Source organism: Penicillium cosmopolitanum (assembly GCF_028827165.1).
Source record: "Penicillium cosmopolitanum strain IBT 29677 chromosome Unknown utg000006l:49.0-5199605.0:1.0-5204138.0, whole genome shotgun sequence".
NCBI lineage: Eukaryota > Fungi > Ascomycota > Eurotiomycetes > Eurotiales > Aspergillaceae > Penicillium > Penicillium cosmopolitanum.
Window position 1 is genome coordinate 1,326,805 of NW_026622676.1, and position 26,688 is coordinate 1,353,492.

A 26,688-nucleotide genomic window follows, 5' to 3' on the forward strand; every position below is an offset into this window, starting at 1 on the left:
CCTTACAATGCCAACAAACTTGGAAAAATCGTGGATCCCTTACACCGTGGAACCAAACTCACAATCACGACAACAAAGGTAAGACCAAGCTTTGATATCAAGTTTCACCGCTTATTTCGTTAGACTCCTCAGCTCAAGTACCCTCTCGAAGCGGTCTCTTGCGAACCAATTCCTATCATCAACTGGAGCATTCTCTGTCGAAACAAAAAAATCGAATACAAGTGCCTATTTTGCTTTAATTCTCAATCCACCTCCCCCGAGAAGCAGCCGCCTACGAGCCGAATCCTATCACCAATTGAGACATACTCAGCCGAAACCAAAGATCCAAATCCTATGGTTCTTTTTGTCGCCCGTATGCGCCCTGTTGCCGCTTATGATTCGACTTTCGCCGAACTTGTGTCGATTCATGGCTTCTATAAAAAGCGGTATGGCGAGCCAGAGGAATACAAATATCGGGGGGTCACCAATCAACGCTGCGATCTCCCACTCAACCAAGTGGACAAACGAAGACAAGGCATCGACGATTACACCTACTTCCTCCAGCTGCTTGCGGACGCGGACAAGACGAGACTTGAATTATTCATCGTGCTCAACGGGTGGAACGCCCTGACGACAGATCCTTTGACATTCGTCACACTCTTCTATGGCCGCACATGCAAAATCACACTCAGGGTTTTCACTTCATCACCAAATCCGAATGCAAAACTTTTTCACGATGCAGGTGTCAGAGAGGTTAGTACCTTATCTAGAGTCAAACTTTATTGGCCAAGCTGAATTGCCCTAGATGTGTCGGTTTTACAAAGGCATCGCTACGCTAAAACAACTCGATCAAGACACGGCGAGGGCTATATACTATTTTCGAGCATATAATGCAATGGCGTTCCCGCTCGGTCACGATGAAACTGATGCCCTTTTCAAGGCATATTATGGAGTTGACGAAGAGTCATCCAGTATTAAGGTAGAACAGGAGTGAAGCCAGTGGCCAAATCTACTCTACTTTGTGACTGTGTACGTTTTGGATTGCATTTTTAAGCTTTGTATTTATTCTTTTCATTCTTTCTGAGCTGTGCTTTTAATCAATCAAGCCATCCCTCAACTCGAAGCATTTCCGGTACAACTTTGATACATTGCGTTCAAAGGGTACTTTAGAGATATTGTACTCCATTTCATTCTTAATTTTTATCTGCGAGGTCTTCCAGTGCGACAACTAGATGATATCCGAAACATCAACATCCTCCTCCCGCTGCACTCTAGTCCCAGACAGCGGATCTTCAAAAACCTTCCGCTCCCTAGCAAAAGAGGACAATCCCGACCTATCAACATCAAAGTCGCGATGGAACACCCTACCTCCAGAATCCCTCATCTCCCGATGATGCCGCGAGCCCCCATCAACATCAAAATCCGAATGTTCATCATAAGCCCCAGAGCTGGGATCATACACCTTTGTTGCAAATGAGCCTCGATCCACATCGTCATCTATAGATATTCCGAGCGTCGTGGCTCCATATGCATTACCTGTGTCAATTGCTGCAGACCCAGCGGTGTCTTCTTCGTCTAGGTCTGTGATCCGTCGTACTCCGCCCGCAGATGTGCCCTCGGGGCCTGGTAGCGCCAGCTCTTCTTGGCCGGTTCGATCGTAGCGTCGTTCTTCGATCACTGCGGGTTGGCCGAGGTCTTGGTGGGCTGTGCGGACGATGGTTGTGCCATCGGGGTCGGTGTGGGAGGATGTTGAGTAGCGGTGACCGCTGGTCGTTTTGTCACCACTGTTGCTTGTAGTGGAATTATAATAGTAGGTAGAACTTGTGTAGGATTCTGACATTATGGGGGAGGGATGGAGTGAGCGAAAAAAGATGGGTTGCTAGTTCAGGTTGATAGTACTGTATAGGGAGCGTGAATGTCGTTGAATGTCGTGGGGTGCGACGTGCTTCGTTTATTCGCAAATTTCATGTAACCGTGCTCGGCATGTGAAGTATTCTTTTGAACAGGAATTATCTTGAATGTTGATATATAGTTCGTATTGTGGCAAGACATGAGGCAAATTGACATCATGGAATCTGGCGGCGATCGTCTCGGGTTGATGGGGGCGAATACCAGATCCTGGCGAGACCCCTGAAGGTCCAAGTGGGCACCAATAAAAGAGCTCCCCGGGTGATAAATTAAAACCTCAAGACAAATCATGTATCTGGGAACCCCAGAATATGGTTGATCGAGGCCAATTCGAGTGGCGTAAATGCGGAGATGGACTATACTTCTGGAGACCCCTTGTCCTTGAAATTGCCACCCAGCAAGCCACAAGTCACGCAAATTAACGTGGAACTGAGTGACTTCATATCTAAGGGGCTTTACAGCCTCCGTGAAGGTTCAAAGGACCCCGAGCTCGGGCTTGTAGAAGGACAAAAGTACATTATCAAATATTTGCGTCATGGGTGAGTAAGCCTTGGCCAAGACATCCCTTTGCAAGTTTCGTTATCAGATCTTGTCCAGCTTCAGTGCCATGGAATGTCTACGATAATGCGTAGCAATTGTATTTGTCCAATGTCCGGTTCACTTCTTGCTCATGGCCGTTCTCATCATTTGGAGCTCGAACAAGTTATGAAGACTGATAGAATGACGTTCCGATTCTGTCACCCAGCCTGTTTTCAAAAGAGAGCGTAGAAATAAAACTCCAGACTTTTCAAATTGAACCGTTTCATTTTTCCAAACAATCGGTTTATTCCATCCAACCATGACCAATGAAATTCCCAAATCAATGCGAGCGGCGGTTGTGAAGGACTTCAACAAGGGGTACGAGGTCCGCGACGTTGATGTTCCAACCGACCCTAGGTCCAAACGATATTCTCGTCAAAATCGCCGCCGCCGGTTACTGCCACACTGATCTTCAAGTAATGCAAGGCGTCTATGAGTCGGACGGAGCGAAGCCTGGTTTGATCGGGTCGCACGAACCAGCCGGAATAGTCGTCAAGGAAGGATCAAATGCAGGCAAATATAACATCCACGTCGGCGATCGCGTGGGATCTATCAATACCTACAATTTCTGCGGTACTTGTAATGCTTGCAAGTATCAGGGCCAACAACTTTGCGAAAATTTGACTGGTATGCTGGGCCTCACGATCAATGGTGGCTTTGCGCAGTACATGAAAGCGGATGCGCGTGTCGTGGCAAGGATCCCCAAGTCGATATCGTGGGCAGAGGCAGCTCCTCTATTCTGCGCAGGCGCGACTACATATGGTGCGATTCTCGCAGCGGGGGTGAAGCCAGGACAATGGCTGGCGATGGTTGGGATCGGTGGTCTTGGCCATTTGGGTGTGCAATATGCGAAGGCGATGGGTTGCAAAGTCATCGCTATCGACAATCGGAAAGAAGGCATTGAAACCGCTCAGTCTGTGCCATCGCATCTGAAGCCTGATAAGTCTTTTGTGATTGATTCCGAGGATGCACAGAAGCGGGTCGTGGAGGAGCTTCAATCGTCATTCTACGATACGAATCCTGGAGTTGATCGGATTGTCATCAACGCCGAGGCACGGGAATTGGTTAAAATCTCACAGCAATTCCTGAGAAAGGGTGGGGTTTTGGTTGATGTGGGATTGCCATCGGAGACGTCTTTGGAAGTAGATCCGTTCGCACTGAGCTTTAAGGAGCAAACTGTGAAAGGTCGGTTGATTTGTACACCTGAGCAGAGTCAGGATATGATCAATTTGCATGCCGATCATGGTTGCAAAACACATATTGAGAAGACCTATGGGGTGGAGGAGATCAATGAGATGTTTGATCATTACCAGAAGAAGGATCTAAGAGGGAGGCTTTGCATGGTATTTTGAATAAAGCATGAGCAGGCTCGTCATTATGCGACCTTTCGAAGTTATTACGGCACATGGTGAATAAACTTAAAACTTGAACAATTGCAATAATCATTGAAGTTGCTAGTCAGTTATATTCCTACGTAGGCGTGATGCAAGGGAGCTTGAATGAGTGCTAGTAGTTCAGATCATTAGAAGAAATGGCATTGCACCCCACAAAGAAGCGATGGTATTGGTGGGAGCGAAGCTGTTCCCATGAGTATATGAAGAAAAATGTATAACCTTGACTCCAGTCCAAAATTTTACACAATATATCCCAGAAATTTCTTTTTGTGAAGAACCCCTTACTCATCGCTGAGGTCATCCGAATCGCTAGTCATACCGCCACCATCAACATCCATCTTCTTCATGGCGGCGTCGCCATTGCGCCCTTTTTTCTCAGCAGCGAGCCACGCTTCCCGTTTCTTGGTCTCACGTTCTTCCTTCCTTGCTTGGCGCACGACCTTGTCACGTTGTGCGGCCTCCTGCTTTCCATGCAATTCATTGATGTAATCCTGCAGGGTCGCCAGGTCCGAGCGCAATTGCACAACCTCATCCGCAGTAGCGTGTCGAGCAGTATCATTCACCGCCGCCTTCTTCTTGAGCATGGCCACTTCGGTTTCGAGCTCTGTGACGTGGTTGTCTCGGGAGGATGCGTCCTCAGTAGGCTCTGAAGTGGTAGATGTCACGGGCACAACACGAGCGACGTCGGCTCCACCGGGGGTGCGAAGCGCAGCCAATTCAGCGAGACCATCGTCGATCATTGAGTCGGGGAAGCTTGCATGTGTGAGGGCTTGGGAGAAAAGAGTCGATTTGGGATTGCGGGGTTGAGAGGGGGCAAGAATGTGAGTGTTGAAAACGTAGTCGGCCGGGACAGCACCTGGAGCATACGACGGATCGGAAGAGGCATTATCATGACGGGGCTTGACGATGGTGTGAGCGGTTCTCTTCAATTCCTTCGAAGCCTGCTGAAGACCGCTTGGTGGCAACGCAACCAGGTTTGTAACGGGGTGAGTGTAGTCGCCGACAGTTGTCGCAAACTTGCGACGGGCAATATTCCATGACAGAACCTTTCCACTCTCATGCGCCGAGAGCAGAATGGTACCATCGTAAGATAGGGAAAGGGCACGGGTTGAGCCTGAGTCGGCCGAAGGCGGCAGCCATCGGCCTTCCGAGGTCACTTGTGCTGGTGTAGATTGAAGCGAGGCATCGTGAATGGTATGCTGTGCTGTGTTGCCACGGTAGAAATCTATTGACTGCACGCTTCCGTCTTCGTATCCAACGTAGCCGGCGCGGTCGACGGGATCTAGCGCCACAGATGTCGCAGAAGAGGGGAGGAGGAATGTCCGCAGAACCCGACCAGTATAATAGTCCCATACAATTGCTGTATTATCCTTTGCCGTTGAGACCGCAATGTTGTGTCGGCCATTGCTGTGTCCAATCGCAAGAGCGGTAATGGCGGCGCGATGATTGGAAAAGGTGCGGATGGGGGCATTGGAGGGCTGGCGCGTTTGGCTTGAAGCAGGTTTCGAAAAGGAGAGAATTCCGGGCAAGGACCAGACATGCACAGCAGCATCAGGCGAGCCGGACAGGATGAAGTTCGAGGTGGGGTCGACAACGAGTGAGGTGACGGGCTGAAGATGAGAGGCGGTAGTGGATACTTGGCGTCCAGTACAGGTCTAGAAATTCGCAAGTTAGTTTCAGCTCCGATTGATTTGACAGATCATGCCGCCAACAAGATAGAACCAGTCTCATACCTCCCACAGGATCAACCGACCACCTTCCGTGCCAAGAACCAGCACATCGCCATACTTTGCACCGGCAACAGCAATGCTGCGGATGCGCTCTGGGAAAGCGACGAGGGCCTCTTGGTTTCCCTTCTCCCGACTATAGACGTGAACGACCGCCTTCTCAGCCTGTGCGGCGAAGATATGCGTAGGGCTCACAGCCAGGCCATTGGCATTAGTTGAGCTCTTCTTGAAAGTGGATCGAAGCTGGGGAGAAGGCTGGAATTCCTGCACGCAAATCCCGACATCTCTCAGCGTGGCGGTCGGAGATTTAGCGGAGAGCAGCGTCGACGCGACGAATGATTCAGAAAGCATGGAGAATGGGGGGGGTTCCCTTGAGAGGGGTCGTGCATGAAATATGGGGAGGGCTAAGTTTCCGAACTTGAACTTGAATGCCTTCCCAGCCGCCGTCAATCTTTTTTTTCCGTCGCGATAAGCCACGATAAGCCGAGTGTTTGCAGTGTTTGCACCTCCACCTCCCGCCAACCGGGAAATGCCAAACTGCGCGCCATCCTCCACGGGCTGAATGTGACCAGTATGAAACTCTGCTTCACTTCCCCCCGATCTATCACGATCGCTGTCCTGTGGCCTTAATCTTACTGTGCCCGAAACTGAAAAATCACATCTATCAATCTACGCGGGTCAAAAGTTGGACCTATCAATCATCTATGATCCACTATCTAGACAATTCGCCGAGTAAACAGGAACTATGCAACTATATGAAACAGCCCATCATGGATCTACCAGGAACACGTCACTTTCGTGAAAGAACACTGCTTTACGGAGTACTATACGTGGATTTGATTCCAAATTTTCTCCTACACACAATGGCAACGGGCGCTGGGCAGGAATCCAACGCCATGGCGAAGCATTTTATACTCCAGTTTCAGACCACATCCAGGCATGAGCCGGACAATGCAAGGGATGAACCCTCTCTTCTTCACCAGGGGTGATGGCGAGACACAACATCCAATGATGACCCGCTCGCATACACCCTGTTGACGATCCTGTTGCCCTTTCACAGGGTCTGATTCGCCACGGCAACCCTTTTCCCTGCTGTCCATCCCAATTGTCTCATTCCTGAGCTCCACTCACCCGCTGGTCCATGACGAGATTTGGCGACGGGGGAGGGTCCATCCACGTTGACGGACGCCTGCAGGACCCAGATCTGGCCTCCGGAACCAATCAAACCTCGTCGCTCTGCTCTGATCTCACTGTGAACAGGAATGCAAGGATGGGGCGAGCTCATTCTCACTATTATTGTCCTGGCCCGTGCCTTCTGTGAGCTGAGTTCATTGAGTGCCGGAGGGGAAGCCTGAAGGGGGCCCCATTTTCAGCATGCCCGGGTTTCTTGACGGCAGGGTGGTGGTTCCTGTCAAGGGATACTGTAGTCCCTGGTGACCCTTATCCACCTGGAACTACCTGGCTAGCAACTCGGTTTGTATAAGGACATATCGAGCCCCTGCATGGGCGGACGGTTTTGTTTTGACCGGTAATCTCTCACTTTCTCACTCGACCCATCGCATTCTCATCCAGGTAACTCTTGTGTGACCAGTCATTTTGCTTTTTCCCTTCCATCTAGTTGGGAACAGGACTACTTCATATCAAGGCCGCGCCATGGCCACCATGGCCACCATGGACGGTGGTGCCACCAAAATGCCTGCGAATCCATGTTTCCCGGCTCCTATCAAAACTCACATCAGGAACCAGGACTCCTATTCGTCTTCATTAAGCCATGATGCTATGGCTCTTGGCGAGCCCATCCCGTCGCCACGCCGATGGTCGCCCACATATCAACCCCGAAGGAGGAGTAGGCAATTTCCGAGTTTATCATTTGTGCCGGCCCCGGCCATACCACGATCAGAACATGAAGTTTCACCATCACTGCCACGTTTCTCCATGGATCGCGGACAAGCCACGATGTCTCCGTTTCGCTCAGTGCGAAGGATGAAGGAACCATTTCAACTCATGCTACCCAAATCACCAGCCTCGGTATCCTCCCCGGTATCTACATCATGCGACGGTGCGCCGCCATTCGCTCCCAAGACAGCTCGGGGATCAAGGCTGCCGGACGGCCATTCATTGCGAACGTGGAGATCTGATCAGAATTTGATATCGACGAGCATGTCTGCTTTTGGACTGCTACCAAGTCCTCCCATCTCAGATTCAAGGCCTGCCAGTACGGGACCTGAATCTTATTTCGCCTGCAAAGAAACTTCGCACGTGGACGGTGAGAATGGTCCCTATGAGTTGGAAGCGCCGGAAGCGCCGACTCCAGAGAAACCAACGGAGAAACCAGCAGAGAAGCCCACAAAGGAAGTTCGTGAAGAAACTACAGTGAAGCATGAAAAACAGTCAGAACAGGTTCAGAATCCACCACATACTATCTATCGTTCTTGGCAGACTAGTCCGGTCGATCCACGACTGGCAGATGTCACAAGCGTTCAAGAAGCACATTCGAATTTCATGCGGCAATGCGAGAGTGACGAAATAGCATCACCATCAGATGGACCTAAAGCTCCACCGGTTCCTTTCACATCACCTGCATCTGAACTCAACCCAGGGTCTGTTTCAGACAGGTCCCCGGAACCACAACGCCCGAGAACTGGAACTGTCTCGAGCGAAGCAAGTTGGGTGCCAAACAACTTCTCGTATTGCAAGACATGGCTCCAAGGTGTGCCGCTGGAGTCTCCAAATGGTATTCAAAATGAAAACCCCCGGGTGTCGAACAGGAGAAAATTCCAGATCGTTGAGAAGGATCCACCCATGCCCTCATTACACGCCATTCCCGGGGCTAAGGCTCTTGATGAACCTGTGGTAAGTTGTGCCAAGGTGGCATATATTGGACCTGGCTAATCAATTTTCTAGCGATTTGCCGTTGCCAGCAAACCCCGATTAGTAGACATTGCGCGACAGTCCTCACCGTCTGTAGCGCCTTCTCCCTCATTGGATCCATCCCCGGTACCGCCTCCTGTACCGACGCACGCAGTCCCAATGACGCCTGACCAGATCCAAGAGGAAGTTTCCGCATTCAGTCCTGATACACCTCAAGACAACCCCCTGGCTATGTCTGATAGTGGCTACGGTACTCGGGAATCTGGTTACTCTCTGGACAGTTACCCGGACAGCAAGGACGACGACACATATACTGATCCTGGATCATTAACATCAGACAGCGTCACATCAACTGTTGTTTGCGAACGTTCAGACTCCGCGCAGGGAGAGCGCGAAACATCACCGCAGCCTGAGATACGATCAGGCAGTGTCAGCCCTCGGGCCTCGCCATTACCGCTTGCTCATACCTCGCCAGATCGATCTATCAAGTCTGACAAGGAAGAATTGGAGAAACAAGGTTCATGGCGACATGAGTGGACAATAGACGACCATGAATGGACGCTTGGAGAACTCGAACACTCCGTCAAAGACTTCCCTCGCAACATGCTACGTCTCACGTCACCAGTCATCGTATTCCTCCGCAAGAACGACGAAAAGGCCCTCCTGCGGCCATTCCGCACTATTTTCCCACATGCCACAGAGAATCTATTAGATTGTCTGTGCGCTGCAGTCATCGCTCGCAATTATCTCCTTTCTCTCGCCGCGACCCATCGCCGCAGACCTTCATTATCTGTCCGAAACGACATGTATGCCGTGGATGCCATTCCCGCAAAAGCATATAGCACCCTGGGCATCCAACTCCCGACTGGATCACCCAGTCACCGCAAAGATCGGTTCATTGGCTCCCGCAGCAGTGATCTTCGTCAACAAGTCGAGAAAATTGTTGACAACCTGCTGTTTGCCATCTGTGGACGATCCGATAGCACACTGAAATCTGCAGTCGAAGTCTTGGCGCAGGTTCTCGAAACCAAGGCTACCTAATCCCTCCTTTACCTATTTCCTTCCACCGTCTCGTCAAACTCTGCTCCCTTCCTTGATCTCTTCTCCTTTTTGACTCACTCCAGTCTTGGCCATTTGGCGTGGCCTCCTCGTTCCTTCACTTTCTAGTAATGATTCCCCTTTGGTTGATTTGACATTTTCATTGACTCATTGTTTGGTGTTTATTTGGTCTGATATGGTGTTTCTTGAATACCCTGGCATTGCGGCTCGAATCCTTTGGAAATTGTTTATTTTTATTTTCTTTCATCTTTTACTTTTTGTTTGTTTCATGCAAGGCAACCTGTACAATTAGAATCAGTAGCATACTAGTGCATAATCATAATAGCAACCAGCTATCCACTTTTCGATATCTTTCTTTTTTCAAAATAAAAAAATTGCCATCTCCCCTTTTAGAAAACCTGTTTATGCCATTTCCAATTCTATTTCTCCTTTAAAGTATTATTTAAAGTAGAGAAACCTTGTCGGGTCGCCTCGCCGAGAGCCGCGGAACAAAAGTCCCCCGAATCATGCCTGCTGAGTCATCGACGCTTTCCCGCGGGATTCGAACCTGGCCTATCTTTCTCTGCGCATTGCGTGAACCTCCCTCTTCAAGCTCAACAACCCCCCTCCCCTCACACACAATGGCAGCACCAACACGGAGTCTGCGACGCATTTCTGCCGTCCGATCGGCTGTCGCTCCCTCTTATACATTCACCTCTTACCGCACCTATGCCACCACCGATTCCTCCTCCGCCACCAACCTACCAGCGGGAAGCACCCGCCGACAAGCAACTACCTTCAAGGACAAGCTGAATGCAGGCCCATCGTTCGCCGATTTCGTCTCGGGCCCGAAGGAAGAACCCCTCGACCCCTCGGAAGCCTATGCCCTCAAGAAAGCCATGGCCGGACCGGCCGGTCGCAAGAAGGAAATCACCCGACTGCCCGAATGGCTGAAGACCCCGATCCCGGATTCGAAGAACTACCAGCGCTTGAAGAAGGATTTGCGCGGATTGAACCTACACACTGTCTGTGAGGAAGCTCGGTGCCCAAATATCTCCGATTGCTGGGGCGGTGGTGACAAGGCTGCTGCGACGGCGACTATCATGTTGATGGGCGACACATGTACACGCGGATGCCGCTTCTGCAGCGTGAAAACCAACCGTGCTCCGGCCGCGCTGGATCCTCATGAGCCGGAGAATACTTCTGAGGCTATCTCGCGCTGGGGTCTCGGGTATGTCGTTTTGACTAGTGTTGATCGAGACGATCTGGCGGATGGTGGTGCTCATCACTTCGCTGAGACGGTTATCAAGATCAAGCAGAAGGCGCCCAATATTCTGGTCGAATGTTTGACCGGTGATCACCGTGGTGATGTGGAGATGACCAAGATAATTGCTCGGTCTGGATTGGACGTTTATGCGCACAATGTCGAGACTGTCGAGGCTTTGACCCCGTATGTTCGTGATCGTCGTGCGACCTTCCAGCAGTCACTTCGCGTGCTCAAGGCTGCTAAGGAGGCTCGTCCTGATCTTATCACTAAGACTTCTCTTATGCTGGGTCTTGGTGAGACGGATGAGCAGCTCTGGGATGCTCTGCGTCAGCTCCGCTCTGTCGATGTTGACGTTGTTACCTTCGGCCAATACATGCGCCCTACTAAGCGCCACATGGCTGTTGAGGAATACGTTACCCCGGACCGATTCGAGGCTTGGCGCCAGCGGGCCCTTGATATGGGCTTCTTGTACTGTGCTTCCGGCCCTCTGGTTCGCAGTAGTTATAAGGCTGGTGAGGCCTTTATTGAGAATGTGCTCAAGAAGCGTCGTGCTGGAGCTACGACTACCGAAGCCACGGTTGATAAGACTGTTGTCGCTGACCAGGCGACGCATTGATATTTTTCTTGGTCTGGAATAAAGAAAATATAATATGCATGGGAAATAAACCACACATGTCTTTGTCTGCTTGTTACTTTTTCTGGCTGCTTTTTCTTTTCTTTCCCGTGGTTTATTCGGTTTGGCGCCGATTGCATTTTAGGTTTGGGATGGGTTGGTGTTTTCTTCTTTCTTTCTTATTCATCTTTTGATCTCAATCTTTCAACACGACAGTGTATGTACCATCAACGGTTTCTGCTGTATATTTGAGGAATTCTACTTCCTTGTTACTACCAAAAAAACGAATACAAGATCTTCAATATAGCAGCAGGAGTTGTTCTAGTTGGTCATCGTTGGGGCCATGTTCAAGTTGGGTAAGATCCACCAATAACATTGTCTACGTTTCAAATATGGGCTCTATGCATTATGCATTATGCACGATACAACTTCCGTTCGCCTACGCCCCACTCCCCCGCGCCCCGAAAGCAGACTGTGTGCCACCCGTTGCAAAAGCAAAGGTTGAAAACAGATGCTAGATTGGACTTTGTACCGCATCCACCACCAACTCCCGCTTCTACCCTTGGGGCCTCGTGCTGTTGAAATCACAAATAACTCCGGGATTGAAAATAAAAAGAAATGCATGTCGACATGCCTCGCCAGATGTTGTCATGTCGGCTCAGAGGTATCGATCAAATGGATATCTTAGCCCGGTGACGGGCCTAATGGGTTAATGTTGTGCATGTGCACTATCGTGTCGGACCGCAACAAGAGAAAATTGAAGGGGTCTATGTGCTGTGTCGGGCAGTTACTGCAGCTTGGAAAGCTCGTTGACATCTTCGCTATCCAGTCCAAGCAGGTAGAGGATATCAACCAGGCTCTCGCCGTTGGCGCGGGTGGGGGCCTCGAGCTGGACCTTGGGCTTGGCGCGCCAGGCGACACCAAGGCCAGCGGCATGAAGCATGAGCAGATCGTTTGCGCCATCGCCGACAGTGATTGTCTGAGAGATTGGGATTTTATTCTCGGCGGCGATCGACTTGAGGAGAGTGCGCTTCTGGGCGGCGTCGATGATGGGCTTGGATTCGACCAGTTTGCCGGTGAGGGTTTGGGTGGCAGTATCGATCTCAAGCTATATGGTGGTTTAGTAGGGAGTAGATTGGAATATTCTAAAAATTGAGATCGAGGACTTACGTGGTTAGCAACAGCATAGTCAAGTCCAAGTTCACCCGCAAGCCACTCGGCAAGAGGTTGAAATCCTCCGCTGAGAACAGCCATCTTGTACCCGAGGGCCTTCAGGGCACGGCAAAGCTCACGAGCACCCTTGGAGATCGTTATGACGGACTTGAGCTTTTCGAAAACATCGGCCGGGACACCCTTCAGAAGGCCAACGCGTTCCTTCAAGGAGGCAGCGAAATCCAGTTCGCCGTTCATAGCACGTTCGGTAATTTCCTAAACAAGAACCGTATGAGCTTTGTTATTGTGAATATCAACACACGCGTGAACTTACCGAAACCTCCTTCTCCACCCCGATGAACTTGGCAATCTCGTCGATCACCTCGTTCTCGATCAGGGTGCTGTCCATGTCAAAGACCGCCAGGCGCTTATGCCGGCGGAAGACGCTCTCTTCTTGAAGAACGACCTCGACATTCCACTCGCGCTCAAAGCGCCAGATGCTCTCGTGCTTGCGCAAGTCCTCAAATGAGAGATACTCCGGGTCAGGCGGGGGGGAGAATGTAACCTCCACGACACGGGGGTGCTCTTCGCGATCTAAGCATCGGTGCGAGGTATTTGTGCGCTGGTACGGAGTCGGGAGAGTATCCAAGATTTGCAGGAAATTGGTCAAGCACAGCTGCGAGACATAGGGGCCGTACAGGTGATCGAGAGGCTCGGGTTCAGGTGCGAATGGCTCTCGGGGAATCTTCTCTAGGTCGTCTGTTGGGGCCGAGCCTTCCGGGACACGCGGGGAAGGCAACTTATCGCCAGCGACAAGGTTGGGCGAGACATCGGGGTGAATGTGAGGGTGGACGGGGTTGGCAGATTTGTAGAAGATGGTTGCGACGATGCGCGGGGTGCCGTGGGGAAGCTGGGTCTGTTGGTTGTTGAAGATACTGTGAATGACACCGCTGTCGTGAACGCGCTCGGGATCGGGCCTGATCGGGTTTGTGAGAGTGGACAGGCTTTCGTCGAGTTGAGCGCCGAGGACCTCACCGATGTTGGCGCTGACCGGGACGGGCGGCTTGTACTGTTGGTGGTCCTGGAGGAACGAGCTGCTGCGCATTTGGCCCAGCGAGGGCCGCTGAGGGGGTTGGTTAGAATCGGCCATCAGGGGGGACAGCTGGGGGACAGCTGGAGAGAAAGATATGAATATGATATTGTTGTCCCTGGTTGATCGATCACAAACAAAGCAAAGCAATAAGAAGCCCCTCCAAGAAAAAAAATGACGATCGGCACGTGGCCCCGCTACTCTTTAAAACCTGTGGGTTGTGACCATTGTTGATGCCTGACGCGGATGGCGCTTACTTAGCCATTCACTGTTACACCTGTCTCGCTTTCGACTCAGCTTCCTCTTCTCCTTCCCCTCGGCCATTTTATTCATCAAGCTGCTAATACTTCACTGCCTGATCGCTACATTGTATCTTGATCTGTGAGTATCTGAGCATCCTCAAACTCTATGTAGACATTCAGACAACTGGCTAATGGTCCAAAAACATGGTCATTATGACATCAACCAGCCCGGATGGTCTAGTGGTATGATTCGCCCTTCGGGTCTATTTCCCGCTATATTCAATATAGTGTATATGGGCGAGGTCCCGCGTTCGACTCGCGGTTCGGGCCGCGCGAACCCAGATATGTAATGTATCTGGGCATATCTTTTGCTTTTTTGTCCTTCTTCTGTATAGGCATTTTTAGGAAAATTCAGGCCTTAAATGTCATTTATCCGGGTGGTCAAGTAAGTATATATGAACTGCTGTTATTATCATTTTTGGATGCTTCTGCCTACGGTATCCACTGTTGACCTTCCAGGCATCCATCTCTATATGTATCTTATCTGAGCTTCCTCCTAAGGTTCTCTCTGTCTCTCTAAGCTATTACTTTTGTTCGAACTGCTTCTACTCTATTGTATCGTATACTACACCGTATGTTGATCTGTAAGTATTTGAGTGTCCTTACATTGTAATAGCTTCTGGTACTTATTGTATGGGTATGACCTGATATATAAGCCGTAGCAAGAGACCCTAGTGACCCCTCTGTTGGCTTTATCTCAGAGAGACTGCGTAAGCCTTGCACTGCATGATTACCGCGCGAATTTGTGGTCGGCCACGGTAGAGATCATCTCCAATCCCCTTTTTCGAAACCTTACTTCTGTCACTTCGTCGCTACGCCATCGTCGCCCTGGCTTCATCGACTCTTCGCTCAGTCCATTCACTTGATCCTGTCACTTTGTCGCTGAGTTGCTTCGTCGCTCTGACTTTGTTATATTCTGTCGTTCCTCCCCTCTGTCGATACCACGATATTTGAGGGTCGCTCTTTCGGTATTCTAATCACTTTCGCTCTGTTACTTCCGCTTTGTCGCTTCTGCTCTATCGCTCTCTCGGTCGGCCCGCAGTCTCCCAGAGATACCGATGCCTGCTCTCTGCCCCTAACACCTATATTCACAATCGATCGAATCAACAACTCAGCCTCCGTCGTCGTACACCTACACTGAGCTCATCTACAACGTTCAATAGCTCGCGAGCTACATCCGCCTCTGGCGCTTCCAATTCGACCAAGCCTGGCAATGGCTGTGGCACCGGTGATGGTAGTACTGGTGGTGATGAAAATTGGTTAACACTGGAATAGAATGATTGAAAAGCATCAAGACGCTGCTTTTTAGGAGAGGGATATTCGTGGATGCCTTACGCCGCTTCATCCTTCACACACACACTCTCTCTAAGCTATTTTTTTGTTCGAATCGCTACTACTTAATTACATTGTATGCTATGCCATATGTTGATCTATAAGTATCTAAGCATCTTTATATAGTAGGTAAGTTAAATCAATACCTAAGGTTATCTAATGAATCAGCATTAATAATTTCACTGGTATAATTTACATTTTGGGTTTATTTCTTACTATATTCAAATATAGTCTATCAAACAAGATCTTACTTAACTTATGGTTTGGGGTTTGAAAATCTAGATCTATGATGTATCTGGATATCTTATTTATCTTTTTATCTTTCTTACTCTATAGGCCTATGTAGGCAAAAATATGAATCTTGGTATAATTCGCCCGGGTGGTCTAGTGGTATGATTCGCGCTTAGGGTTCACCCAAAGCATTGACTGCGCGAGGTCCCCGGTTCGATCCCGGGCTCGGGCCTTTCTTTTTTTGCCTCTCCTCTTGTTTTCACGATGTGGATACCAGAGGACTAGTTGGACACAGAATATATCCAAGTATTATCTTTTTGTTTTGTCTTGGTTTTGTACATGTTGTTGGCAAGGCCTACCTACTACTGGAAAGTTCCTGGCAATTTCCTGCTAATGTGTGCAAGTTTAATTAGTAGTGAGGTATGGACTCAGAGTAGGTTCAAGTTCAATATATATAGTTACTGCCTGTCTACTGCTAGGTGGGTGGCTTTTATGACCGACTATACCTAGTTACTAGCTACTATGTAACAAGGTTCAAGACTTTGATTTCCTTATTTCCTCATTCTGAATAGCCATAATTTAAGAAGGACTTTTGAAATACTAGTACTAGTAGTACTACTACTAGGTACTATAGCTGTGCGAACTACATTGCTCCAGCTCTGAATATTCTGCCAGGCGGCGAAGAGTGATCACATCAACGAGTCTGGCAGATCTCTCCGCCCGCCACTCCACCATGACATACTTCATGGATCACACAATGCTATCCTTAGGGAAGCTTCCTTGATCGGGTAACTTCTAAACTCGAATATTCTGGATATTGCCCCGCTAACATCATGGATTAGGAACTGTAGACCATGTATTTCCCAAGATTTCCCCAGATGCATTGGTCAGCAGCGGGGTTTGGAATACGGAGACCGGGATGTTGAGACAAATCCACCCGGAGGCATTCAAATTTGACCGAAGCCGAGGAATTTATCAGCCCTAGACCTTGAGCAGGTTAGCTCCAGCTCGGGATGTGAGGCGATCCTCGATGGTGCCTGGACAAAGAGACCCTTTGGAGGGGGGCAGGCCAACAATCTTGCGATTTTCGGTGGTAGGGGAACCCACAGAGACCAACTATGCAGGAATTGCGTGATCCCCCCCGGAGGATGACAAAACTGAATTTTTCAGCAACTCCCCCGATTCAGCAGGCGGTATTTTGCAATGTCGTGATTGCAATTGCGGCAGAATGAACAGTAATGGCGGGCTCGGATGGTATGCCAGGCACGAACATCCGAAATGATGTCGTGATTGCTCCTGTGTGTCCTTATATTCCTGTCCCTTGTCTTCTCTGTCTTCTCAAGCTCTTTCTGGCCACTCCCAAGTGTACATCTTGATCCTCCATTACCTCATACTACTTAACTCACATACATACTTGCTTGTACACACCCTCTCTCCATCTCTCTCTCTCTCTCTCTCTCTCGCCATCTACTACATACTTCCCGCCACAATGCCGGCCAAGACGCCCCTCGGTTACCCCTCTGACCTTGAGGGTATTGACTCAAGAGACAACTGCACCGAGTCTGGATATGTTAGCGGTGGTTCATCTGAAGAATATATCCCCGAGATTGTCTTCACTAAGCCCCATCTTCAATTCCTTAACCGTCAGCTTCAGTTCCTCGAACCTCAAGGTATGTATTCTTACTCCTTACCAATCACCCCGCTCCTTCATACATCAATCTGACTCATTTCATCAAGATATCTTGAGATGGTGCATCACATCACTCCCCCACCTCTTCCAGACCACTGCCTTTGGTCTGACAGGTCTCTGTCACCCTTGATATGCTGTCGAAGCTGGAGGTACCCCGCCCCCAGATGGTCGACCTGATCTTCCTCGACACCCTGTACCATTTCAAGGAGACCCATGAGCTCGTGGACCGTATCCGCAAGCGTTACCCCAACAACAATGTTCATGTCTACAAGCCTGCTGGGGCCGAGACCACTGCCGAATTCGAAACTAAGTATGGCTCTCGTCTTTGGGAAGCCGATGACCAGCTTTATGACTGGGTTGCCAAGGTCGAGCCCGCTCAACGTGCCTACCGTGAGATGAATGTCCACGCCGTCCTGACTGGCCGCCGTCGCAGCCAAGGTGGCAAGCGTGGTGACCTTGATGTCATCGAAGTTGACGAGGCCGGCCTCATCAAGATCAACCCCATGGCCAACTGGTCCTTCGACCAAGTCAAGCAGTACGTGAAGGAGAACGATGTTCCCTACAATGCCTTGCTTGACCGTGGCTACAAGAGCATTGGAGACTGGCACTCTACCCAACCCGTTGCCGACAACGAGGACGAGCGCTCCGGTCGCTGGAAGGGCCAGCAGAAGACCGAGTGCGGTATCCACAACCCTCGATCCAAGTACGCCCAGTATCTGATGGAGATGGAACTCAAGCGTCAAGAGGAGGCTCTCACTCAGGCTCTGCAGAACCAACTTACTGCTGCCCAGTGATCTCCCTTCTCCTGTCTTGTTTTCCAGTCTCATTGCATACCCCAGCGTTTAATTTGTGGATGATACCTCTTTGTTCTTTCAGCGGCCCAGCCTTCTCTATGATGATTTTCTCTTATGTCCCTGGGATTTTACTCCCATCTCAAAAAGAACAGTGAAATTACACTGTCTATTTGCATGCCAACTCCTGAATCCTTTCGGGTCTCCTTTTTGGAGTTGAGCTCCGTTTTTGGGCACCTTAGTGGGGCCCAACAATAATGACCCTTGCACGATACATAGAATCCAATAGCATAACAAGATGCATTTTTAACTACTTCTTCCATCTTAATATATAAGCCATCAAGTATCCCCTCAATTGTAGCACCCAGCTGAATTTTCGGCTTTAAATTTTTGTTTACCACAAGGTTGCTGCGGGTTGGCTCCGGTGCGTTAGGCGTGCTCCGATCCAGGAGCCGATCACGTGTGGCACCAACCCTAAAGGACGGGCATTTCAATAAGAGTGAAACATTCGAAAGTCACCCAAGTACAGCTTTTAGAAAGGTTTCGAATGTCACCTTTTATGATAACTAGTATTTCCTCGATTTTACTTCTCGTTGAAATTCCCTACACTAAAATACTATCTGGTGACGACGATTTCATGGTCTAATCAAGCATTATGTTTGCCTGAAGCGATCCGCCGATCGGCGATAATCTGCCTTGTTCAATTTTTGAAACCCCGAAGCACGCCCAGTTTGCTGATCCGACTCACTGGGGAAATGATAAATTCGCCTTATATGGCTGTGAAAACGAGGCCGTGGGGTGCTGATGCTGATGACGTGCTACTAGTAATGAGCAATGTTTTCTCTCGACGCATTTTTTTTTTCAATCTGGCAGGATTCCCGCAACCACTACTCTTCTTATTGCCGGAGTTAAGCAATTGATGTATGTAGAGGAATTTAAGGATGCCAGATCATTCCAGTCAATCTGAAGACTCCAAACCCGCTATACGCTGGAGCATACTTTGAGAGATCAATGTCCGCACGTTTAGTTTCTTCAAATCCCAACTTGACATAAAACCCATGGGCCGGTGCCTCTGCACAGAGCGCAAAAGGGATATTTTCCTCCCTTGCCCGATCAAAGCCAAGCTGAATCAACTTCGCTCCAATTCCATGTCTCTGAAACCGCGGCTCCACACAGATATAAACCAAGTCTGCCTTGAATATTAGAATGTTGTAACCTTTCACGTAGCTGATTGAAAGATTCTAAAGACCTACCCAAAAAGTCCGTGTTTTCGGTCGCCTTCGCAATTTCCGCAGATGCAGTCATAATCTCAGCGAACAGAGAAGGATTCAAAACCTCCGGAGTTCCTTGGTCAGGATTCGCACCAAGTTCATATTCTGGCAGCTCTTGTGCCGGTCGCTTGCGAGCTAGGACGAAGTAACCGATAATTTCGTTCGATTCGGTATCGACCGCCTTGAAAGACTCTGTGGCAGGGTCTTTGAACCCGTAAGTTACAGCTCCCGTGTACATTTTCATTTGAATAGTTTCATTTGGCCACTCTTCGAATAAAAGGCGGTTGATACTGAGGCGGAGCTTCGAGGCGTGGATGAATTTGGCGAGGAATGGGAGATCGGCCTCCACGACTGGGAGAATGGAGTAGTTTGGCATGGCCATGGTGTTAAAATTGATTCAATTTCGTCGATTTCTCTGGTATATTTCTCACAAAAGCCAAATTCATGTAAGAAAATAAGAAGTTTAAATAGTGATGAGGCAGGCAAAAATATTGCTGGCTGAAATACCAGGCAACCAACTTTTGGCCGATTTTACCGGTACCCAGGCACTCATCACTGCAATTACTAACCATGTATGACGGATAATTTATGCCAAGTTATGATAGGCTGCAACTTGATTATCTATCTCGTGAATTTAGACGCTTGCCTAGTGTTGATTAACTCGCAATCGATATCAAGGAAGAAAAAGTATGGACATCATTAAACTGCTCTCCATATGAATCGGGGTGTGGGGGGGGTTTCCGAAAAAAACTATACGGCGCTTCATAGACATAATCGACCCAGTGCTTCTATGAGGGGACGACAGCGTCCCAAAATTACTTGTATTCACTATGCAGATTTGAAGTTCGAGAATCTGGGGTAGCTTAGTCATGATTCCATATGGAGAAGCCACGTGACTATATAAACGGACGCATTGGAAGGCAATATGGACTAGGCAGACAACAACAAACAAGAAAAGAGGGAAGGAGGAAAAAAGAAAATAGATTAAATTCCCTGGACCAGATTTGGTCCTTCGGCCTGAAAGAAGCAAAAAGGTAATCGAGGTAGGCCAAGCGTTTCAAATAATCAACCTCGTCGTTACTTTTTCCCCCGATGGTCTAGGGACAAGGGCGACTTGTTTTCGACCTTAAAGATGCCTGTGCCCACTATTTACTTCACGCTCAGCCTACTCACCATATCTCCTCTACAACATCACCCGATGGTGCCGACTTTTTACCCTAGTCGAAGCTTGAACATTGGGTTGATTGCGGCTCTGGAGCGCCGTGGAAAGCAGAGCTAGCGAGAGCATAAGCTATGATCGCCATTCTTTTCATTGATGCACTTCTACAACTTCTTAACTAAAGAGCATAAACAAACTCAGGATTCTCCTTGTCTGTAAAATCACGCCAACTAAGGTCTTTGTAAGTAGATGGGACTCGTTTTGAGAATCAGAAAAACTCACCCTTGGTTTTGTAGCCTAATATACCCGGGGCTCGCTTTTATTTCTGCCTTTCGCCGATTTTCTCGACGGCACCACCAGTTGATGAAAAGTAAATCGCAAATACATAGAATAAAGCAAACCATTATGGTTATCTCGGCCGGAACGTACCGTGGTGCATCCTTGGGACTGAATGTCTGCGGCCCAATAATATTTCCCGCGCAATATCCAATGAGATATAATGCGGCGACTGTTGTTTTTTTGGTGTAGCCTGCGATATTGCTGGATATAAGAGATAGAACTGTAGCCCCCGTAGCAGGGATCGCTTGTGTCAAATAGTAGCCAATCAGTCGTCCGATATTGTAGCTGTCACCTGCAATAGGCAAAGCAATAATCAAGATGATTCCTATCAATGCTACTGTCATCGGTACACATGCAACGAGCGTCCGATTATGGTAGCGATCACCTGCCCAGCCATTCAACAAACAGGCAATTATCACGACAGCACCTCCAGGTATACCGTAGAGGAGGCTTTGCTGCGAAGTATATCCGAAGCTCACGATGAGTTGACTGAAAAAATTTGTAAGACCGCCATTGGGAATATCCGATAAAACACCATACATAAACAAGGCCCAATTTAGAGGATCTAGCAGTGCTTCGCGAAATTGATACCACTTGAAATGTCGGTTGCCAATGCCTTGTTCATTCCCACGGACGCGCTGGATCGCAAGGAGGCGGTCCCTCTCGTTGAGCCAACGACAATTGAGTTGGGAGTCAGGAATGACCACGAAAAATAAAATGCCTATACAAACCTTTGAGTTATAGGATATCTCAGCATACTGAACTATGTTTTTCTTTCTTTTTGGCTTACCGTGAAACAGCCTGTGGCAATGAAGATAACTTTCCAACCAGCAATGGCGGCGTCGATTGCCGAGAGGCGTCGAGAAACACCGTATGCTACAAAGCCGCCAACTATTTGACCGCATCCGTTTGCACTTATCCAAATACCTGCTCTCAAATTGTGTTCGTGCACAGTATACCACTGCGAAGAGAGCAGAGCGAAGGCCGGCATACTAGCAGCTTCAAAAACACCGAGAAGGAACCTAATCGCCACAGCTCCCTGAAAGTTCGACACGGTCGCAAACAGAGTCAGTACTATCCCCCAGGTTGTAACACAGAAAGCTGAATATTTGGCTAGAGGTAAAAGCTGTAGGAGTCGGCTCGTCGGGTACTATAATCAAGGACTCGGAGTTAGAGAAATCCAAAATGACCACCAGCTCAGCACTGTACGGAACTTACTTCCCAGGCCAGCCAACCGATATAAAAAATAGATCCCAGCCACTGGTATTCGTTCCCCTCTAGGTGTATGTCTTCTTTGAGCCCCATGATACTGGCGTAGGAAAGAGTCGTCTTGTCAAGGTAGTTGAGGCCGAACACACAGAACCTAGAGAGTATTACTTAGTACTTAGAAGTCCATAGAAGCCACCATGAAAACTCACAGCACGGGCATAAGATGCCAATCTATTGTGCGAAGTAATCTCCGATTTGTAGCATCATCCAGGACCAAAGGTGGACCATCGTAGTTTGCCAGCGCCTTCATTGCTTCATCATCGTCTTGGGTGTATTTAATCACATCGTCGCTGGCAACCATCTTTCCGGCTTCAAGCTCTGCCACAGTTATATCTTCATCTGGTTGCGAATCCATTTTTCTTGTTAGAAGCTCAATATGAGTGTGCCCAGGAGCTTCCGTTTGCTTCTGTTCTTCACCCATTACTGGGCTCATGTTGACGGCTTTAGTTATGACCAAAAGGCGACCCAGGAGTGGTCGGTTTGCTGATAATTATACCGGCGTCCATGCATGGGTCATTACCCCACGGGGTATCCATGCTGGGAGCCCCGCCGGAGTGGTCGACACTTAGTTGTCGGGACCGGCAACAACCCGTCGGTCTTAGGGCCGAGCATGTCCGATCGCTCATCAACTGCAAGAAACAATGGTGGATGAGCCCTTAGCCGAATGTTCCCCGCACGGTCATTGTTAAGACTAAAGTTGCCTGAAAATCCTTGAAGTTTTCTTACGACATCTCCTGGGACTAATACTGAAGGTCACCATGGGCACAGCGATCGGATTAGGTCTGCTCAACCCACCCCCTCCGTCGGACAAAACAGTGCGGGTCCGCATGATAGACACGAAATCTTTCATGTCATTGCATGCTTTTTCCTTTGTAAAGCCGGTAATGCCTGGACACGAACGAATGAGCGTCACAACCGTGGCCTTTTTGATCGAAAACGAGCGACTAGGAAAGAAAGCAATGTTTGATCTTGGAACACGAAAGGACTATTGGAACTCCCCACCATTCACACTCACGAGAATCGAGGCCGCGATCCCGGGCGTAAAGATCGAGAAGGACGTCACAGAAATTTTGCAGGAACAAGGCACGAGGCTGGACGAGATCGGTATGGAACTGGAATCACACCTGGAACCCATCTCGATCAGGAATTTAACTCTCGCAGATGATATTATCTGGTCTCACAGCCATTGGGACCATATGGGCAGCCCGCATCTATTCCCACCGTCGACGAGACTGTCCTATGGAAAAGGAACGGGACCTTTCCCCGCATATCCTGAGAACCCAAACTCCAATCTTAACGCCGACGATTTCAAGGACAGGGAATGTGTTGAGATTGACTGCACAGACTTAAACATCGGACCGTTTCCTGCTACCGACTTCTATGGAGATGGCTCCCTATATCTGCTAGACACCCCCGGACATTGGCTAGGACATATATGTGCTTTGGCTCGAACTACACCAGACACTTTTGTCTTCCTCGGTGGAGACATTTGCCATTTCGCAGGTGATTTCAGACCTAGTGAGGAAATCCCATTACCGAACTCCATTCCCGCGGATTCTCTTCTCAGCAGTCAAAAATACCCGATGCCATGTCCATGCGAGTTCTTCTCCGCTCATCACCCTCAGCTTCGAGAAATTGGGCCCTCAGTTGATACAAAATCCACGCCATTTTACCAACTCTCGACACATGCGCATTCAACCTACAAAGACCCGGCCACTGCTGTGATTTCGACCTACGGAATGCAAAAGTATTTCGACGCTGATCCCAATGTCATGGTCTTTCTAGCGCACGACACATCATTACTTGATCATTTGCCGACTTTCAATGAGAACCCCGATGATGATCTCAACGATTGGAAAAGGCTGGGATATAAACAGAAGTGCCACTGGGGTTGGATGGGTGAACTTCCACGGTATGATAAAGATGGAAATGTGGCTGGGCCAGGAAATCGGGAAAAACCTATTGTTGATGGTCTTTGGGTGGATGGCGCTCTGGTGGAAGGGTTCAAGAAGTAGATTATAGATACAATCCAAGTGGGGCCCATAAGAGGCTCAAATCTAACTATTTTGCTGCATCTCTTCGTACAGGAAAAATGGAAAGTCGGCATTTGCAAGTCCTTCGCCTCCAGGGGCAAGAAGATCATACCCCATACCCAAGCTCCATAGCTCTTCATCTTGAAAGCCCCAATTGTTGTAAGGAGAAACATCTGGCGTCAGCTGAATATTATATTCAGGGCTTTTATCAACTTGGATACCGGTATCAATTGGATGATGCCCGAGAGCGTAAATTGGTATTTCAGGAAACTCCCTTTGTTCGTCACTTGATCTATTTGGCCATGCTGGGTGTTTTGCTCGGGGAGTCCGATCGGTCATTCGCTTTCTGGATTTCGGGCTTGTTTGTTTTAACATTCGCTCGAATCCATTTGCCATGCTGAAAACCATATGACTGGCGCCAGCCTTGCAGTCTCGCAGTAACTTGATTATGCCTTCGATCAAAGGCCTGGTTCGTTGAACTGGATCTATTGTTATGCCGATTTTCTGCCAGCGACGTGACATTTTCATCAAGAAGACGACGGCAAAAGCGATCATGGAATGCATATAGAGTGGCATTCCCACGATTCCTTCGCGATATCCTGGTTCTTCGATAAAATGCTGGAGAAGCAGATGAGCTGCCTCGATTGCCCGAAGCGTTAGAGGTCGAAGACTTGTAGGGAGATCATGAAGGGTCTCTAGCGGGCGCCCTCTTAGAACCAACGAGTGCAATACCAGCTCGCTGAAATAGTAGTGCAGATCAATGCCCCCTCCTAGTATATTGATTATCCTCAAATGACTCCAGCGGTCTTTCCACACCCGTGAATCTTCTGTGAACCTGAAATGGTTCAATACAGATGCATCATCGCCACCCATTGTTCTTTTAGGCTCAAGACCAAAATTCTGGAAAGCCTTACTCATGATGACAAGCCCAGTGACCTGGGCGATGAGTGCCTGATCTGACGGTGTGCACCATGGCGAGTTAAGAAGGACCTCGAAGTCTTTAATCGGCCTTAGCTCGGCCATCACCGGTGGTCGACCATAGGCAATGCTTGATTGATGATCTAGAACGAAGAGCAGGTACCACAATCTAGCTTTTTCGAGATTCTCCCTGCAAGTATCTTCATTGGCATCTGGGCTGTAAAAGGCTTCGTAAAACGCGTGGTGAAGATTCAACTCGGTCGCCATGCGAATACATAAGCCGCTCAATTTCCAGCTTAAATCGGGCTGCCAGAGCGCTGCGATACATAGTCCACGAATATCGTCAAGGGTATGAAAACGATCGAATATTGCGGAGGTAACAAGTCCGAGGAATCGACTATGGCATCTTTCATGTAAATATTCATGTCCGGAGATGTGAAGAGCGCTGACCAGCATGATGGCAGTGAAAAGTATTGTGGAGGACGTTCGAATCGTTTCTAGAGTTGCATCTTGGGGGATCGTGGCCGAGAAAAGGTGTGGCGATAATAGTGTCTTGAATCTGTATTTGCAAGTACATTAGAATTCGAAAGATAAAAAGTCCCAAGGGGATGTGACCAACAGTTCGAGCATTTCATCAGCCTCTTCATATGTCAAGATCATTTCTGAGATCAAGTCCGATTCCATCCTTCTCATTCCACCTTTACGCCTCTGTTTCGAGCTTCTAAGCTGGCTACACAACCCGTCCAGCCTTGTTGCTTCGATCAGACTTCCCATCCCAATGGTCGGTCCGGGTGAGATATCTCTCTCTTGCGGTCTGCTGCTGCTAATCCCTGGCTCCGGCGAGTTTTGCCTTGTCGGTCGTGATGATTGCGATGGCTCCACGATCTCCGGTGGTGCATATAGGTCGAGTGCAGGCAGATTCAATTTCTCTAGCACATCTTCGAGTGCTCTTTCAAGCTTGATCAAATTGACATTATATGGCTGTGGTCGTGTCTCGACATTTTCGGCAGCCATCCATACTTTCTTCTCGCTGACGCACTTGAGTCGAAGACGAAGACAGCGTGAACAGCTGCCCATGTCCCGATCTGCAGAGTCACATTTTACCTTGAGCTTGCGGCAGGTAGAGCACGCTGTCCCCTTCTTGGACTGTTGAATCTCTGCCCCATCTTCTGCTCCTCTCTTCTGTCTTTTCTTTGCAGGAGATGACTCCTCGGCCACATGAGCGGAGTCCGTCAATTCGCGATTCATGCTGTAAACGAAACTCAGTCGGTTAGAGTGGGGAGCGGAAAGAACAGAAAACTAAAACCGACATAAGGAGAAAGCTCCCCCGGATGAATTAAAGTTGATTGACGCTCCAGGGCCTACTAGCTCCTCTTTCTGAGGGCAGTTGTGGTACATCCAGTCCATCCGTTCCATCGAGGTCAGTAAGATCTTTTTTTTCCCACCGAAAGAAAAAAACCAGCCGAGTTGCATATCGATACACCATTTGGAGAAAGTTGTAATCAATTTCTTTCTGCGGCTTCTCTTGAAAATTTGCACCTATTTCGCACCGATTTCATTTCGCAGGAAGAAAGGCTGCCCCGCTTCCCCGCTCCATTGCCGACGGGGATGATCGGGGTTATGCCGACGGATGCGAACATGCTGTATCACCTAGGAAGTCATCCTGTTGATTAAATGAACCAAATTAGTATTTGAAATGTAGCGCCTGGGGAGGGAATCTTACCACAGCCTTTCA

General features: G+C 48.9%; 12 protein-coding genes across 12 annotated transcripts; 6 read left to right on the forward strand and 6 right to left on the reverse strand.

Annotated features, from left to right (window-relative positions):
• Positions 1–354: 354 nt before the first annotated feature.
• N7509_005036 (uncharacterized protein) lies at positions 355–774 on the forward strand (the record flags this gene model as incomplete). Its single annotated transcript, XM_056629673.1, has 1 exon — positions 355–774. One exon carries the CDS (start codon positions 355–357, stop codon positions 772–774), a length of 420 nt encoding a protein of 139 aa, XP_056488975.1.
• A 433-nt stretch (positions 775–1,207) lies between these two features.
• N7509_005037 (uncharacterized protein) lies at positions 1,208–1,819 on the reverse strand (the record flags this gene model as incomplete). The annotated part of the gene is made up of 1 exon (XM_056629674.1): positions 1,208–1,819. One exon carries the CDS (start codon positions 1,817–1,819, stop codon positions 1,208–1,210), a length of 612 nt encoding a protein of 203 aa, XP_056488976.1.
• A 985-nt stretch (positions 1,820–2,804) lies between these two features.
• N7509_005038 (zinc-dependent alcohol dehydrogenase) lies at positions 2,805–3,818 on the forward strand (the record flags this gene model as incomplete). Its single annotated transcript, XM_056629675.1, has 1 exon — positions 2,805–3,818. One exon carries the CDS (start codon positions 2,805–2,807, stop codon positions 3,816–3,818), a length of 1,014 nt encoding a protein of 337 aa, XP_056488977.1.
• A 323-nt stretch (positions 3,819–4,141) lies between these two features.
• Positions 4,142–5,938, reverse strand: N7509_005039 (putative ribosomal assembly complex component Ipi3; the record flags this gene model as incomplete). Its single annotated transcript, XM_056629676.1, has 2 exons — positions 4,142–5,515; positions 5,594–5,938. 2 exons carry the CDS (start codon positions 5,936–5,938, stop codon positions 4,142–4,144), a joined length of 1,719 nt encoding a protein of 572 aa, XP_056488978.1.
• A 1,311-nt stretch (positions 5,939–7,249) lies between these two features.
• N7509_005040 (uncharacterized protein) lies at positions 7,250–9,499 on the forward strand (the record flags this gene model as incomplete). The annotated part of the gene is made up of 2 exons (XM_056629677.1): positions 7,250–8,440; positions 8,492–9,499. The coding sequence occupies 2 exons, from the start codon at positions 7,250–7,252 to the stop codon at positions 9,497–9,499; spliced, it is 2,199 nt and encodes a 732-aa protein (XP_056488979.1).
• A 638-nt stretch (positions 9,500–10,137) lies between these two features.
• Positions 10,138–11,379, forward strand: N7509_005041 (lipoate synthase; the record flags this gene model as incomplete). Its single annotated transcript, XM_056629678.1, has 1 exon — positions 10,138–11,379. The coding sequence occupies one exon, from the start codon at positions 10,138–10,140 to the stop codon at positions 11,377–11,379; it is 1,242 nt and encodes a 413-aa protein (XP_056488980.1).
• Positions 11,380–12,163: 784 nt separating this feature from the next.
• On the reverse strand, positions 12,164–13,678 carry N7509_005042 (phosphoserine phosphatase SerB; the record flags this gene model as incomplete). The annotated part of the gene is made up of 3 exons (XM_056629679.1): positions 12,164–12,484; positions 12,547–12,804; positions 12,863–13,678. The coding sequence occupies 3 exons, from the start codon at positions 13,676–13,678 to the stop codon at positions 12,164–12,166; spliced, it is 1,395 nt and encodes a 464-aa protein (XP_056488981.1).
• A 3,294-nt stretch (positions 13,679–16,972) lies between these two features.
• met16 (phosphoadenylyl-sulfate reductase (thioredoxin)) lies at positions 16,973–17,967 on the forward strand (the record flags this gene model as incomplete). The annotated part of the gene is made up of 3 exons (XM_056629680.1): positions 16,973–17,157; positions 17,221–17,233; positions 17,287–17,967. The coding sequence occupies 3 exons, from the start codon at positions 16,973–16,975 to the stop codon at positions 17,965–17,967; spliced, it is 879 nt and encodes a 292-aa protein (XP_056488982.1).
• Positions 17,968–18,899: 932 nt separating this feature from the next.
• Positions 18,900–19,617, reverse strand: N7509_005044 (GNAT family N-acetyltransferase; the record flags this gene model as incomplete). The annotated part of the gene is made up of 2 exons (XM_056629681.1): positions 18,900–19,153; positions 19,218–19,617. 2 exons carry the CDS (start codon positions 19,615–19,617, stop codon positions 18,900–18,902), a joined length of 654 nt encoding a protein of 217 aa, XP_056488983.1.
• A 955-nt stretch (positions 19,618–20,572) lies between these two features.
• N7509_005045 (uncharacterized protein) lies at positions 20,573–22,435 on the reverse strand (the record flags this gene model as incomplete). The annotated part of the gene is made up of 5 exons (XM_056629682.1): positions 20,573–20,624; positions 20,677–21,464; positions 21,524–21,883; positions 21,952–22,096; positions 22,152–22,435. The coding sequence occupies 5 exons, from the start codon at positions 22,433–22,435 to the stop codon at positions 20,573–20,575; spliced, it is 1,629 nt and encodes a 542-aa protein (XP_056488984.1).
• Positions 22,436–22,760: 325 nt separating this feature from the next.
• On the forward strand, positions 22,761–24,017 carry N7509_005046 (MBL fold metallo-hydrolase; the record flags this gene model as incomplete). The annotated part of the gene is made up of 1 exon (XM_056629683.1): positions 22,761–24,017. The coding sequence occupies one exon, from the start codon at positions 22,761–22,763 to the stop codon at positions 24,015–24,017; it is 1,257 nt and encodes a 418-aa protein (XP_056488985.1).
• Positions 24,018–24,059: 42 nt separating this feature from the next.
• N7509_005047 (Zn(II)2Cys6 transcription factor) lies at positions 24,060–26,201 on the reverse strand (the record flags this gene model as incomplete). Its single annotated transcript, XM_056629684.1, has 2 exons — positions 24,060–25,512; positions 25,573–26,201. The coding sequence occupies 2 exons, from the start codon at positions 26,199–26,201 to the stop codon at positions 24,060–24,062; spliced, it is 2,082 nt and encodes a 693-aa protein (XP_056488986.1).
• Positions 26,202–26,688: the final 487 nt, after the last annotated feature.